This window comes from Hesperophylax consimilis, chromosome 9, assembly GCF_061612785.1.
Source record: "Hesperophylax consimilis isolate HC1 chromosome 9, BYU_Hcon_1.0, whole genome shotgun sequence".
NCBI lineage: Eukaryota > Metazoa > Arthropoda > Insecta > Trichoptera > Limnephilidae > Hesperophylax > Hesperophylax consimilis.
The window spans coordinates 13,535,133-13,548,836 of record NC_142844.1 but is presented as its reverse complement, the minus strand read 5'-3'; the positions used below and the strand labels follow the sequence as shown (position 1 = coordinate 13,548,836).

The 13,704-nt window shown below is 33.2% G+C and overlaps 2 protein-coding genes across 2 annotated transcripts in view; one reads left to right on the top strand and one right to left on the bottom strand.

Annotated features, from left to right (window-relative positions):
- oaf (BRICHOS-like domain-containing protein out at first) overlaps positions 1-13,704 on the bottom strand; it is a 242,068-nt gene that overhangs the window by 17,862 nt on the left and 210,502 nt on the right. The gene's annotated exons all lie outside the window — the stretch shown is intronic.
- Positions 5,000-7,527, top strand: LOC149420942 (uncharacterized). The gene is made up of 4 exons (XM_089635630.1): positions 5,000-5,650; positions 6,150-6,311; positions 6,543-6,641; positions 7,305-7,527. Exons 1-4 carry the CDS (start codon positions 5,488-5,490, stop codon positions 7,409-7,411), a joined length of 531 nt encoding a protein of 176 aa, XP_089491756.1. The 5' UTR covers positions 5,000-5,487; the 3' UTR covers positions 7,412-7,527.

The window sequence follows — 13,704 nt, the reverse complement described above, 5'->3', positions numbered from 1 at the left end:
TCAAAATTTTACTGATTTTACCGTTGTACTGCACGAAGATATTGTCATAAGATTGAGTAAGTCAAGTTGGGTCATGTAAAAGCAGTATGAATACGATTAATCAATATGAAAATGAATCCTCAAAAAGCGCGATTGATCCATTCGAAGATAGACACTAACCAAAAGCGAAACCTTTATAAATGTAAAATAGAAAAGCCAGCAGCGAGCATAAAGTGCGGGTGATTGAGAGCTCTGGGAGATAGCTGGAGATAAATCTAAAGCCATCCGTCCGAGGGGACGAAACCGACAGTTCACAGGACGGCCTCATTCCAGCGATTGGAAAAATATAATATATATCACCCTTTGGTTGATATGTGCTCCTGTACAGCACAAATCTACGAGTGATACGTGATTTGGATGAAAGTATCGCGTATTACCACGAAACGGGAGAAAACACATAAAAGAGTGCCGAGTATTTATTATTTACCGGCTCGTTCCATAAATACTAATATAACCATTTTGACTCCAAACCGTGGAGCCAGACTTGTACTCGTATTTAACCACGCAGACTGATTTTGGACTATTGTTTATTACCTTCACAATTCCAATGGCCACTTTTTCCAGCTGCGGGTCGAACAGGAAAAGTTCATCAATCAATGACTGGCCTTAATGTAAAAGCTTATGATGCCGATCTAGATAAATGCGCGAATAAATGGAAACGCAAACATTAAATCACATGCGATAAAATACAATAAACATACCAATTATGATGTTCACGTTGCGTATAAAAAGTAATTAAAGCGTGCGAACAAAAATTGGTCAAACGCGAGTTCCATTTTATTGAATATGGGTTTATATATAGAATTAAGTACAGCACTGTGGCCCTGGGGTCCATGGCATATTTGGGGTTGCTGTGTGAAGGATATTTAGGATAGGAAGAAATGATCCTCGACCTTGGAGAGATCCAAGCTACAGGAGGAAGGAAACACAAAGGCCCGTTCTCACGTAGAAAATAATTATGAGCAGCTTACAAATTAGAGTTTTGCGTCTCTCCCGACTGTGCACCTGTGGAAAGGGTCGATGAGGCGAATTTCTACAATGAAATTCGAGTATAACAAATACAGCATCTGATATATCTGTTCGAAAGATTGTTTTCCGTCCGTAACCACTGAAACTCCGAGATATTAACGATAAAATGCGTAGAATGCACTGTAGATTTTCGAACGTTTGGTTTTGAATTCGACTGCGCTCATTGAAAAAACTTACTTCCTGAACTGTTCACTGTCGTAAAGAAAATGAATTGACCGATATTTGGTAATTTAAGGTTTTACAAAAAATAAATATAAAATCATAAAATTCGAAACGCGTGAAATTCGTCTGATTCCTTGGTAGTGAAAAGATTTAAAGTGGTACTTAATACAGGAAATGTGAACATGTATTTAAAGTTCAATAAAACTAAAAACAAGGTTCAAACATATATATTTATAAAAACACTAAGCATTATTTTCAATTAAAAAAATTGAAGGTACTTACGAAAATAGCTTGTTAGTTTTCACTTGACTTAAGTAAAAATTATTCTAGAATTTTGTATTTATTTCTTTTTTATGAATCACTCTAACTGACGAATTAGTATTAAAAATCACATAAGTTACGATATTACACATTTCTTTTAACGATAACTTAGGTATGGCACCGAAAAAATACATGTTTTGACAGGTGAAAATTAAATTTCACTTTTCCATCTTATTTTTCATTTTAGGACTTTACAATATATTGAAATACAAAAAAACCTAACCGAGTTTCTGTAAAATAAACATTCACGAGATTTTTTATTCGGGAAATTATTATTATTATTATTTAGGAAAAGACGGCATTTTCGAAAAATATTTCTAAAATGAAAAATCTTGTTTTCATATTTGTAATAAGCATTTACTTTGTGGCTCGTCATAATTTACAATACAAGATATAAATTTGTTTTAGACCATTAATTAAAGTGGTCTAAAACAAATTTATATCTTTTATTGTAAATCTTGTTTTCGTTAAAGCACTGTTCAAAAATGAGGAAACGATATGCTTTGTAAAACTGTAATCTCAGTAAATATCTCAATCACGAAGGCGCAGAATTTTTTTTTGAAAAAATCCTAATTTTTTAATACATCTCACATTTTTGATACATACACAGCAATATTTTGGCCAGCGTAAGCTTGGGAGTTTTGCGAATTGGTTCAGTGTTAGGGGAATCTATCAAACGGCTCGCCCGCATATCTTGTCAAAGGTCTGACGTTTTATGACTTTTAGAGACCTATAATGTACCTACAATGCTCATTAAGGATTTTCTTTGTTGTGGTTGAACCTTTTTCGGTTGAAAGCAGACACCCTTTTCTCTGAAAAGGGACACACGAGAAATTATAAGATTATTTAGAAATCTTTTCTCCTCACAAAGGGATATCACAAATTTGCGTTTCACGCCTTTAAAATTATACGCCGGGATGGAAATAAAATTATTCATGTCAGGGTAGTAAAATGGTTCCTCGACCAAGTCCGCCGAACCAATCTAAGCTCTCATCGCGTCCATTTATCCTGGATGAAGAAAGATTTTCTCGGGCGTTTTCAGCAATTTATAAAAGCCGACACAAACTCTTAGGACAAATTGTTTTTGCGAAAGTTCATTAACTCGGAATGAATTGCTCATACGGCAGGATTTTCATTTAATTTCCCCGTCACCGACACTCAACCCCCCTTATCCCACTCTTCCACCCTCCTCCCAAACCGGTGATGAAAATGATGAGGTTTACTTACTTGTTGGGAAATAAATGAACAATACAACAGAAGGCCGCTTTTATTACAGAGAGCCGAGACAGACTATTTTTTGGAGGAACAATAAAGATTCCAGCACAAGTATTATTACTTCCGAGAAAATCAATCAGAAAATGATCTATTTACTTTTACCTGTAAATACTATACAAGACATTGTAAGAAATCGAATTGATCGCTCTCCGAATAATGAGTAGAGTCGAATGGGTAAAACCCACATAGACATGAGTACAGATTTGATAGTCTTGACTAACGATGTAAGTTCTGACAACAAGATTCAAAATACTATCAATGCCAACATTGTAATTGAAAGTACCTTTGTTTAAATTTCCCAGATCAGATGGATTATACTGGATAACGGTGGATTTGGTAAATATCTGAATAATTAAATATGATTTGAATTGAGGTGAAATTTGTCGAAGGTTTATTTGAGCACGTGTGGTTTAGAATATATTTATTTGTCCCTTTCCCGATCACTCAACGGAGCAGCGCTACCCCAATTACCTCGGCAGACCCTTCAAATTCCCTTCATAAAATAGTTACGACTCGAGGTAAGCATTCACCATAATCTACTCTTGTAGCCGTAAACCAAAACTTAATGACTTGTTTCTAAATTCGGCTTTGGGGTGCATACGTTATTAGCGTCGGTACTACATTAACTATGAAGTGCTTCGGTCAAACTCCGCCAGGACTACTTTAGATGTAAGCCTTCTGTGGAATTAGGATTTATTATTTATCTTTAAAAAATCTTTACGGACATACACGGTATACAAGCTGAAGCACGTCAAAATCTGGGCACAGGTATCTGCCTCATTTAGGCATTAAAATATCATGATTTTTAAATAAGTACAACAAACTCTTTTGAAGTATCGCGGGTATGCCACCGTCTTAGAAAATCTACACAGCAATGAATGTAAAGCAAATAAAAGTAATAACAGAATAAAAGATAAGAAGAAATAATAACAACGAAAACAAAGTAAAAATCCCCGAAACGGAATAATATAACATCAGCTTTATGAGCGAAAAAATCGCTTAAAACGAAATTATCCTCTTTTTCTACTAACAAGTTAATCCAGCTGTGTACTTTTAATATCAAGAAAAAATGTTAATCAACTTCATGATACAATTTATGGAATTCGGGTAGGGAAGAAGGATTTACAAAAGCGCGGAAAAATTCACTGGAAAAATTTACTTAAATTTAATCTAATACATTTTGGGGCGTGATAAAGAAAAAATGTGTACTTATTAAAATGAAATATTCGCGTTTTTGAACTGATCGACCGTTTTTAATTGGATGAAAAATTAGGGATTATTGTAACAGAGATGAAAAAATGTATGCAGAGTACTTAAGCTGCTTTATAAATGACACATTTTAATGTTAAGTCTGAATAAAATTAGCCGAAAGACTTGGAATTCCAACTAAATTTCTGCATTTATACCAATAAAACTAAAGGCAGTAATGGACATTTGTAAATTTTATTCTAATCGGTTTGATAACAAAACAACTTGTCTTTGACATCAATCTGTAGGTAATCGTTAGTCAAAGATTAACCCGAATGAATAAATCGCTACTAGGTGCGATGGGCGTTAAAATGCATAGTACTTGTTTTTCAAACTGTTGTTTACTAGTGGAATTCCATGATATTTTCATAATACTTGTTTTTCAAACTGTTATTTAGTAGTGGAATTCCATGGTATTTTCATAATTGTGTATTGTAGAAAGGACCGATTTCATCCACCAACGAGCAGTATGTCAGAAATGTCAAATGTTATTTAACGGTACAAAAACTTAGCAACTTACTTATCTGTAGAAACTGAACGCTGCAATAGTTCATATGGTAGTCTGTCTAATGTACGATTATATTATTTGTACGAGACTGCAAGTCTCGTACACACAATAGCGATGAGTCGTTCATAACGAGCCCTAGAATGGAACTTTTTTTATGAGCCGTATTGGTATGGACTCCCGATATTATTTCAGAAAAATAGCGCCAATAAAATTATCCAAGTATTGATTATTATTACTTATATATATATATATATATATATATATATATATATATATATATATATATATATAGGTTTATGATACGGCACTTTGTACATCTTAGCGTCTGCAAATAACCGGAACTATTGGATCATTTCGACTTACTTGATCATTGAGCACTTACTTGATCATCGACAAATTGAGATTTAAATGCCATTTTAATCGTCTCGGCGAGACGAGATCAGTGGCATTTTCAACTCAATTTGATGTGACAAGTGCGATTTTCGTGAGCATTAGATATGCTCCTATATGCGATTTTATCTCAGATATTCAACCTGACTTTGTTAATTATTTCTATCGTATGTTAAACTAACTTCATTGATCTCAAAAAGCGACGTTGCCATCGTTATTTGTGTCAAACGCAGGTGTACAAATAATTTTCTAAAGTAATTAAATGTTTTAACAATTGTATGCAAAAATAGCCTCTAAAGTAATATTATTTAGAGCTTATTATCGTACGACATTGCGTATTGGTCTAAACAATATTCGAAAGGAACTATAAGGCTCAAGAATTGTATGCAAAATTAACCTCTAAAGTTATATTATTTAGAGCCCATTATCGAATGATGTTGTTTGCTAGCACAAGGCTGGTTTGTTTGTATTGGTCCATTTGAAGCTAGCTTCAGGTTAGTTTTCTGAAACACTTAATGACTTGTAACTGGCTAACAGATAATATTAAATATTACCGTTATTCAATGTTCGTATATCACGAATCAGTTGACAGGTTGATTTGTTTTTGCGTTTTATTAGCTTTATTACGAAGGAGATTTAATAAAATCTTTCAGCTTTGCGAAATGGATTTTAAATACGGTAAGCTATTACATATTTCTAAATAGGTAATAACCTAAATTGTAAAATATAGAATTAATATAATAAATATAATATTAACAATTTTAATCTATGCTTATCAAATGAGTACAGAATAATTACCGTATTTTATTATATAGGTCATGATTTTTTTCTTTCTTTTTTGAGAACCCAAGCAGTAAAATTATTTTGAATAATAGATATATATTATGTATTAACAAAATTCAAAAAAACTAACCTAACAACTTGTGGTAAAAATGTCAAATCAAACTAAAGCCATATTCCTATACTAAAATATGCATTTAAAAGCATGTTTTGTTTTCAAACAGTTGTTTCTTAAAATAATTAAGTTAAAACGAAGTTTTACACGTCGGATAATCACCCATTAATTTGTTCATATTCAAATTAAACAAATTCCTTTGTGGAAATAAAATTTGCAAAAACAGAAAACTGCAGGTACATATATGTATGTTTCAATGTGTTTGTTCTTGATATTTTATAGATGTTCCAAGAACCAGTGATTTACGTACATCAATAAACAGTACTGACGACATGATCTCGTCTTCACCCTTTTCGCTAATTTCCAAAGGACAAAGTTTAATCATCAGCAATATGCAGAGCATACTGGGCGAAGAAATTAACCATGAAACTTCCTCAGATTCAGGTAATATTCACTGATAATAATCTGAAATATTACAGAGCTACCTTAGCTTATAGTAAATTGTTATAGGTAATATCAGAAATGCTGCTAATTAAATATTCCGTTGCAAATGCTTAATTAGTCTGTTGTTTTGTCATTATATTAGGTTAGGTTTCATATTTGTGCACATGACTTACTTACTACATTGAGATATTATTATTGGATAAATATATAATATATTATGCTTTATTTTAGAAACCAAAACTGAAGTAATGTTAGAAAGGAGTCCGCCGACGTCCGAAGATGATGATTCACTATACAAACCGAACAACGTTACTTCTTCGATAGAATCAGGTATCTACAGAAAACATGTTTAATACTCTTGAAACAATCAATACGTAACATATAATTTGATTATTATATGGTCAGAGGTGCGGCCCAGAAAGCCGAAGGTCCGGTGCGAGTCCCAGATGTGACCGTATCTTTTCTGTTTCAGATTTTAGATTGAGTGATGCTAATATTGTCTTCATTTAATTAAATAATTTAATTTAATTATAATTATTTTAAAAGCAATAATTATTCGCCTGAAACACTCATCCACATTGAAAAATCTCCTGATAAAAGATACTTTATTTATTTATTTATTTATTTAAACGCCCATAGGGCTTTTACAGAGAATAATGTACATCTTTATTTATTTATATATTTTTTTAATTATACAGATCTTATATCTTATATGATAAATATATGTTATACAAAATAATATAAGAAAATATCCGAGTTAACAAAATATAGGTACAAATAATTGAGATTTACATAACGCCAACGGGACTCGAACCCGTGTCCCCTCGATTTCCGGTCGACAGCTCTGACCACTGAGCTATGGCGGCTTATCGCTTATCCGCGAAATAATTCAATATATACTAGTGTTTCATTCAACAATGACTGCTTTCTTATAATTTGAGGTTTTACTAATTAAGTTTAAAGAAAGCTAAATAATGTATTGTTACTTTTTAGATATGAAAATTTCCAACGCCGATGATGAGCAACATCATTTAGAGAAGCAGGAGGCAATCGAAGTGTCATCGACTACAACTCGAAGCACTATTTCTACTAGTAAATGAGCACGAGTGCATGACCGTAAAAACTCATGTCCATATTGTACTAAACTGGTAACGAACATACCTTCAATTTCAACCTTTGATTTAGCGTTTGACCCTGTGCATTTTGATGTTTTTATTAAAGCCGTACAAATAAATAGTGGTTACGATGAAATTACAGGTTCTGTAAAAAATCCTAGCATGTCTCAACGACTTTGTACAATCTTTTATAGCCGTACAAAGTCGTTGAGACATGCTAGGAATTTTTACAGAACCTGTAATTTCATCGTAACCACTATTTATTTGTACGGCTTTAATAAAAACATCAAAATGCACAGGGTCAAACGCTAAATCAAAGGTTGAAATTGAAGGTTTCTGTTCTTTAATAACTATATACACCTTGGCTAAATCCCTCATCTTCGATGTTATATGTGTATTCAAATGGTGTTCCGTGTGATTACTTAATAATAAAGACCCATATGAACATATTAATGGGTCAGACATTGCTATTTTTGCAATATTTTCATTTTTAAATACATGAAATATTTGAGTTTCTTAGAGATTCTGAAATTTCAGAATTGTCTGGGCATAATAATATAGAAGATGATTTTAGTACTCTAACACGATCATGTGGATTTTTCTCAGGTAACGTACTTTTTGTACATTTTAAAGATAATTACCTCTGTTTCTAAAGGATGAGTTGAATTTGCATTTTCTGGCTGTTCTGAAGGATGAGTTGAATTTGCATTTATTGTAGTGTCTGTAAAAGTTGGTTTTCTAAATATTTCAAAAGTATGTTTATTATTATTCTTTCCAATTGTTAGATCTAAAAAAAATATTTTACCTTTGATCTCATGTTCGACTGTGAAGCAGATTTTATTATTAACAGTGTTGGCCCAATTAATAAAGATATCTAATTGACGGTTGGTGCCTTTCCAACATATTAAGATATCGTCTACATATCTGACATAGTATATTATATATTTAGCTAAGGGAGACTTTAGAATAATATTTTCAATATGATCCATAAATATCTCCGCTAGAAGTGGGCTTAAAGGTGATCCCATGGGAAGTCCGTCCAATTGCTCAAAATATGTATCATTAAAAAGAAAATAATTTGTTTGTATGCAAATTTTATGAGCTGGAATAACTCTTTTCTTATTATTGGGTTGACATTAGATTGTTCTAGGATATTTTCAATTATTTTAAGGCATTCTTTAATGGGGATGTTGTTAAATAAGGATTTTACTAAATAAGGAAAATTAATTAGTTGAAAATGAATGCAATTTTTTTTTTAAGTGTGATTTATTTCTCTATTTTGTTAAACTCTGATAATGTCAGTTTGGTATGACGTTTTCCATATTATTTTAAACTGAAATTATGTAAAAATCATTAATTAATTATTTTTTAAGTATGTTTTATTTCAATCGATTTTGCTATTATATATTTTGTTAATATCTGATAATGTCAGTTTGGTATGACGTTTTCCATATTATTTTAAACTGAAATTATGTAAAAATCATTACTTCATTATTTTTTAAGTATGTTTTGTTTCTCTCGATTTTGCTATTATATATTTTGTTAAACTCTGATAATGGCAGTTTTGTATAACGTATTGTATATTTTTTAAACTGCAATTATGTAAAAATCATTACTTAATTAGTTTTAAAGTTTGTTTTAGTTCTGTTGAATTTCCTAATGAAAGTTTTTAAAAATGTCTGAAAATAAATAAATTAAAATGTGAATTTTTTCAAATTTGTTTTTATTTTACCAAACAATGAATTTGTGCAAAATTTTATTAAAACACAAGACTTGTGCAATATGTGGCTATGGTAGATTATACTACAGCTACTGCCGGGTACATTCCAGAGTGGAAGACGTGACTGGTAACCCCATGGGGAATGGCGACCATTCAGGAAAGTATCTTCTAATCTATTTACAATTTGGTACTGCCACCCCGGGAACCATTTATTGGATAACTACACCTCTGCCATAGGTCACCCCAAGTGGTTTGGTGACTGTGCCCGGGTTCATGGGGTGAGGTTTGCTCGGGTCTTGGCGGTGGATGTGTCCTCCAGCTACGTGGAAGGCCGGAGAGACAGGTTGAGGGAAACCTTTCAGGCAGAACTCTATGGGAACATCGTCTTGCACCGCAGTGGGAGGGATGGATTCATACGTCCGTCACTCCTGGACCCACAGACCCCACCCACCCACCCCTTATCCTTCCTCTCCTTCCCTTCCTTTAAAATACCCTCCACACAGCATCTTCAAAGATGACATAGGCCTGAGGGAAAATATTTTCCTCAGGGCTTCCTGTGTGGAGCTATTGTTAAACAAACAAAAAAATGGCTCAGTAACATAACTAGTTCGAAGGTCGCGGGTTCGAACCCGGCGTGCGCAAATAAATTTTATTTGATTAATTTGTGTTATTTCACAATTAATTAATTAAAATAATATATAGTATATTTGCGGCACGTTCCAGAGTGGAAGATACTACCAGTATCGCCCTGGTGTAAGACCACCATTCAGAATTGAAACGTTGCTCCAAATGGGTTTAGCCGTGTTTAGTGACTAGATCTGAATAGCCAGGTACTTCCCCACCTTCCTCTTTCCCTTCCCCACTTACCCTCAGCCACACAACATCCCCCAATTGGGGATGCCATATTCTCACTGGCTCTAGACGGGAGCAGTTGGGACTCTTGTGAGGTATTCACTATAAAACAATTCACTATAAAACAGTTCTGAATATTTCAATTAATTGAGGTTAATGAGGGCGTACTGTACAGGGCCCGCAAATACTTGAATAGTACACAACTGCTAACCCTGTACAAATCACAAGGGCGCCCCACGGTTGGATTTGGCAGCCACCTCTGGTGTGAAGCCCGAAAATACCTGAAAAAACCCTCGACTCTGTGCAGAAACGGGCGGTCTGTTTGATAGATTCTCCCATCTTAACAAACGGATTGCAATTTTTAGAGCATATGCTTGTTCTACCGGTATTTCTATGGAAGATGCTCCGAGGAACTAGCATCATTAATCCCTTCAGCACCGGAGCATAGTCGGGAAACACGCCAAATGCATGCCCAACATATGTACACGGTTAACATTAGTCGCATGAGAACGGGTCGTTTCTACGACTCGTTTCGGTGTTCAACGGCTCGGCTCTGGATCAAATTTCCGGCCTCTGTGTTTCCTCCCTCATATGACATGGGTCTCTTCAAGACACATGTTCACTCCTTCCTCTCCTCAAAAAGACCCTCCACACAGCATCTTCAAAGATGACATAGGCCCTGAGGGAAATTATTATCCTCAGGGCCTCTTGTGTGGAGTAAATGTAAAAAAAAAATCAAAGATTTATTCCACTAAAAAATAATAATAATATCTTTATTTAGGAAAGTTTACACATTACAACTATACATACATATTATGGTGTACATTGATTTGTAACTTTTATATTTAAGGTTATAAAATTAACAAAAATGAAGAACTATTAATACAAAATATGTATTAATAGTTATTATTATACACCAGCACAAATATTGTGTACAAAAATCGTTTTCTGAAAATCATATAATAGGTATTTTATAATAAAAGGAAAGAAAACAACTCAAATAAATCAGATTTTATAAAATATACTTCCAATAATACTGTAAACACAATACTAATATTATTGAACTTTGGTATTTTAATTGTAAATCAATCTACATTTTCAAATAATAAATTAATGCTATTAAAAAGATAGAATATCTTATAAAAGCCTGTTCTACAAAACTAATTTTAAAATAATTAATTCAACTGTAAACGTAATATAAATAAGTTTTGATTGTATAACTTTACTTTTAAATAAACCCGCAATTTTAAATATTCGCGCCAAACGTTCCAATGCATTACGTATTTTCGAATATTCAACCAACAAATAAATCTGTTCAAGTCCGTCCAAACAGAAGCTCGACAGAAGGACAAAAGATTTGGCAACATTGCATATCAAGTAAGTGCTTTCATAAAAAAGATCAACATGCGTTCATGATTTAATGATGAAAATTTTGTGAGCATATGCATAAAATAGCTGTATATATAATAGCTGACCACATTTTAAATTTATTTCACAAAAAAACATGTTGCCACGTAATTTATAGCGTTATATATCACATGTGAAAGGATGATCAAGAAAGGTGGTTTACTCAAAGATGTTCCAATAAGTGTTGTCCGATATAAATATATATATATATATATATATATATATATATATACGTGCTTGGAGACGTGAACGGCGTCTGACAGTCCGACATCTGGACAAGGAAATATGTACCTACTTACACCTATAACTACCTAGTATCTTATTTTTACCGTACCGGTACTAAGGGTTGTACAATCTTTCTCTTTCTGTAATATATTCAATAATATTATTATTAAATTTAAAAAAAACCAGCCTATTTATAAATATGTCGTGCTGTGTAATTATTATTACGCGTGATAGCTGTTTCGCACTCTAAAGGCATTCTCAAACTGTGGTGATAATAATAATAATGTGCGACACTGCTTGACAGTCCGATAAAGTTTTACATAGTACCTATGATGACTATGATATATAATGCACTGATATCAGCTTCTACCTATCGAGTACTAGTAGTTTTTAATCTGAAGTACATAATTATTATGATGGTATGGTATTACTCGACAATTTTTGTTTTATGCATCTTTTATATGATAATAGACAATCAGCGTGATCGATGTTGGAATATTTATTGCCTAATCTGTGCAAGCGATGGATTATTGAATTTTGTTCTGCGTTAGTTGCAGTATTGTTGCAATAATAAGGTGACAATAATAAGGTGACTGTAGTTGGTCTACAGGGAACGTGGTAGTTTATCAACGAAGTTAATTCAGGGGAGTCAAACCGGTGATTGCTTATTTTAAATACAAAAATTAGATCATTAAGTATTATTCTATGTTTTAAAGATAAGAGATGCATTAATAATTAAAACATATGGTTATAATTTTTATTATCTACGCTATTATTGATTTACGAATTAATATCACAAAATATGAATGGATTTTGAAAGGTAACAGCTTTGAAAACCTTTATATACAAGTATATAAAAATAATTTATGCAACATAATTAGTGTTTAAATTATATTGCAATGAAAGATATAAAAAGAATCATAAGACAAATAAGAAAAATAATTTTTACTCAATTTTGATTAAAACGCAGGTATACCAAAGACATTTAGAGATTATTTGCATAAAATGAGGATGAAAATGTTCTTTTGTTGAAAATTTATAATTAAATTAAAGCTGGGTTATAAATTCGCGGTTCAGGGAAGAAATATGAGAACAGACATTATTTCCGTGTGCTTGGGAATTGCACAGCGAACGAGCATTATTTCACATCGCGTAAGTAGTTAGAATAATATTGAATCAGGAACACTAGGAATTTATTCGCCACAAAAATGTATTCAATACAAGATAAATATTTTTTTACTATTTTATAAAATAAAAAAAAATATGGTGAGGTTTTACAATTACCATAAAAAATAAATAAAATTGATCAGAAGGGTTTATCACACCCAAGATTTTTCAAAGCATCCTGTCATATTCTGACCAAGAGAGGTATTAACCAAATAATAAAGAACAGAATAAGAAATGCAATTCGGGATTGTCTCGTGATCCAAAAGTTTTTCAACGCTGGCCATAAATTTAAAATTCATAAATGCTCTCTCAGCACAAATTCATAATAATAATAATAGTACACAACTGCTGACCCTATACAAATCGCAAGTGCGCCCTACTGTCGAATTTGGCAGCCATCTCTGGTCCGGAGCCCCTAAATACCTGAAAAAAACCCTTGACTCTGTGCAAAAACGGGCGGTCCGTTTGATAGATTCCCCAATCTTAACAAACGGACTGCAATCTTTAGAGCACAGGCGTCAGTTAGGTATGCTGTCCTTGTTCTATCGGTATTACAATGGAAGATGCTCTGAGGAACTAGCGTCATTGATCCCTTCGGCACCGGTGCGTAGTCGGGATACACGCCAAACGCGTGCCCAACATTTGTACACGGTTGACACTTGTCACATGAGAACGGGTCGCTTCTACGATTCGTTCTTAAGTTCAACAGCTCGGCTGTGGAACGAACTGCCGGCCTCTGTGTTTCCTCCCTCCTACAACATGGGACTCTTCAAGACCCATGTTCACTCCTTCCTCTCCACAAAAATACCCTCCACACAGCATCCCCAAAGATGACATAGGCCCTGAGGGAAATTATTTTCTTCAGGGCCTCCTGTGTGGAGTTAATATAAAAAAAAAAAAATTCAAT

Bases quoted from the DNA above. Each gene is read 5' to 3' on its own strand.
- LOC149420942 (XM_089635630.1), top strand. From the start codon at position 5,488: ATGACTTGTAACTGGCTAACAGATAATATTAAATATTACCGTTATTCA. The intron at 5,651-6,149 runs GTAAGCTATTAC...GATATTTTATAG, and splicing joins CGAAATGGATTTTAAATACG to ATGTTCCAAGAACCAGTGAT. The intron at 6,642-7,304 runs GTATCTACAGAA...GTTACTTTTTAG, and splicing joins TACTTCTTCGATAGAATCAG to ATATGAAAATTTCCAACGCC.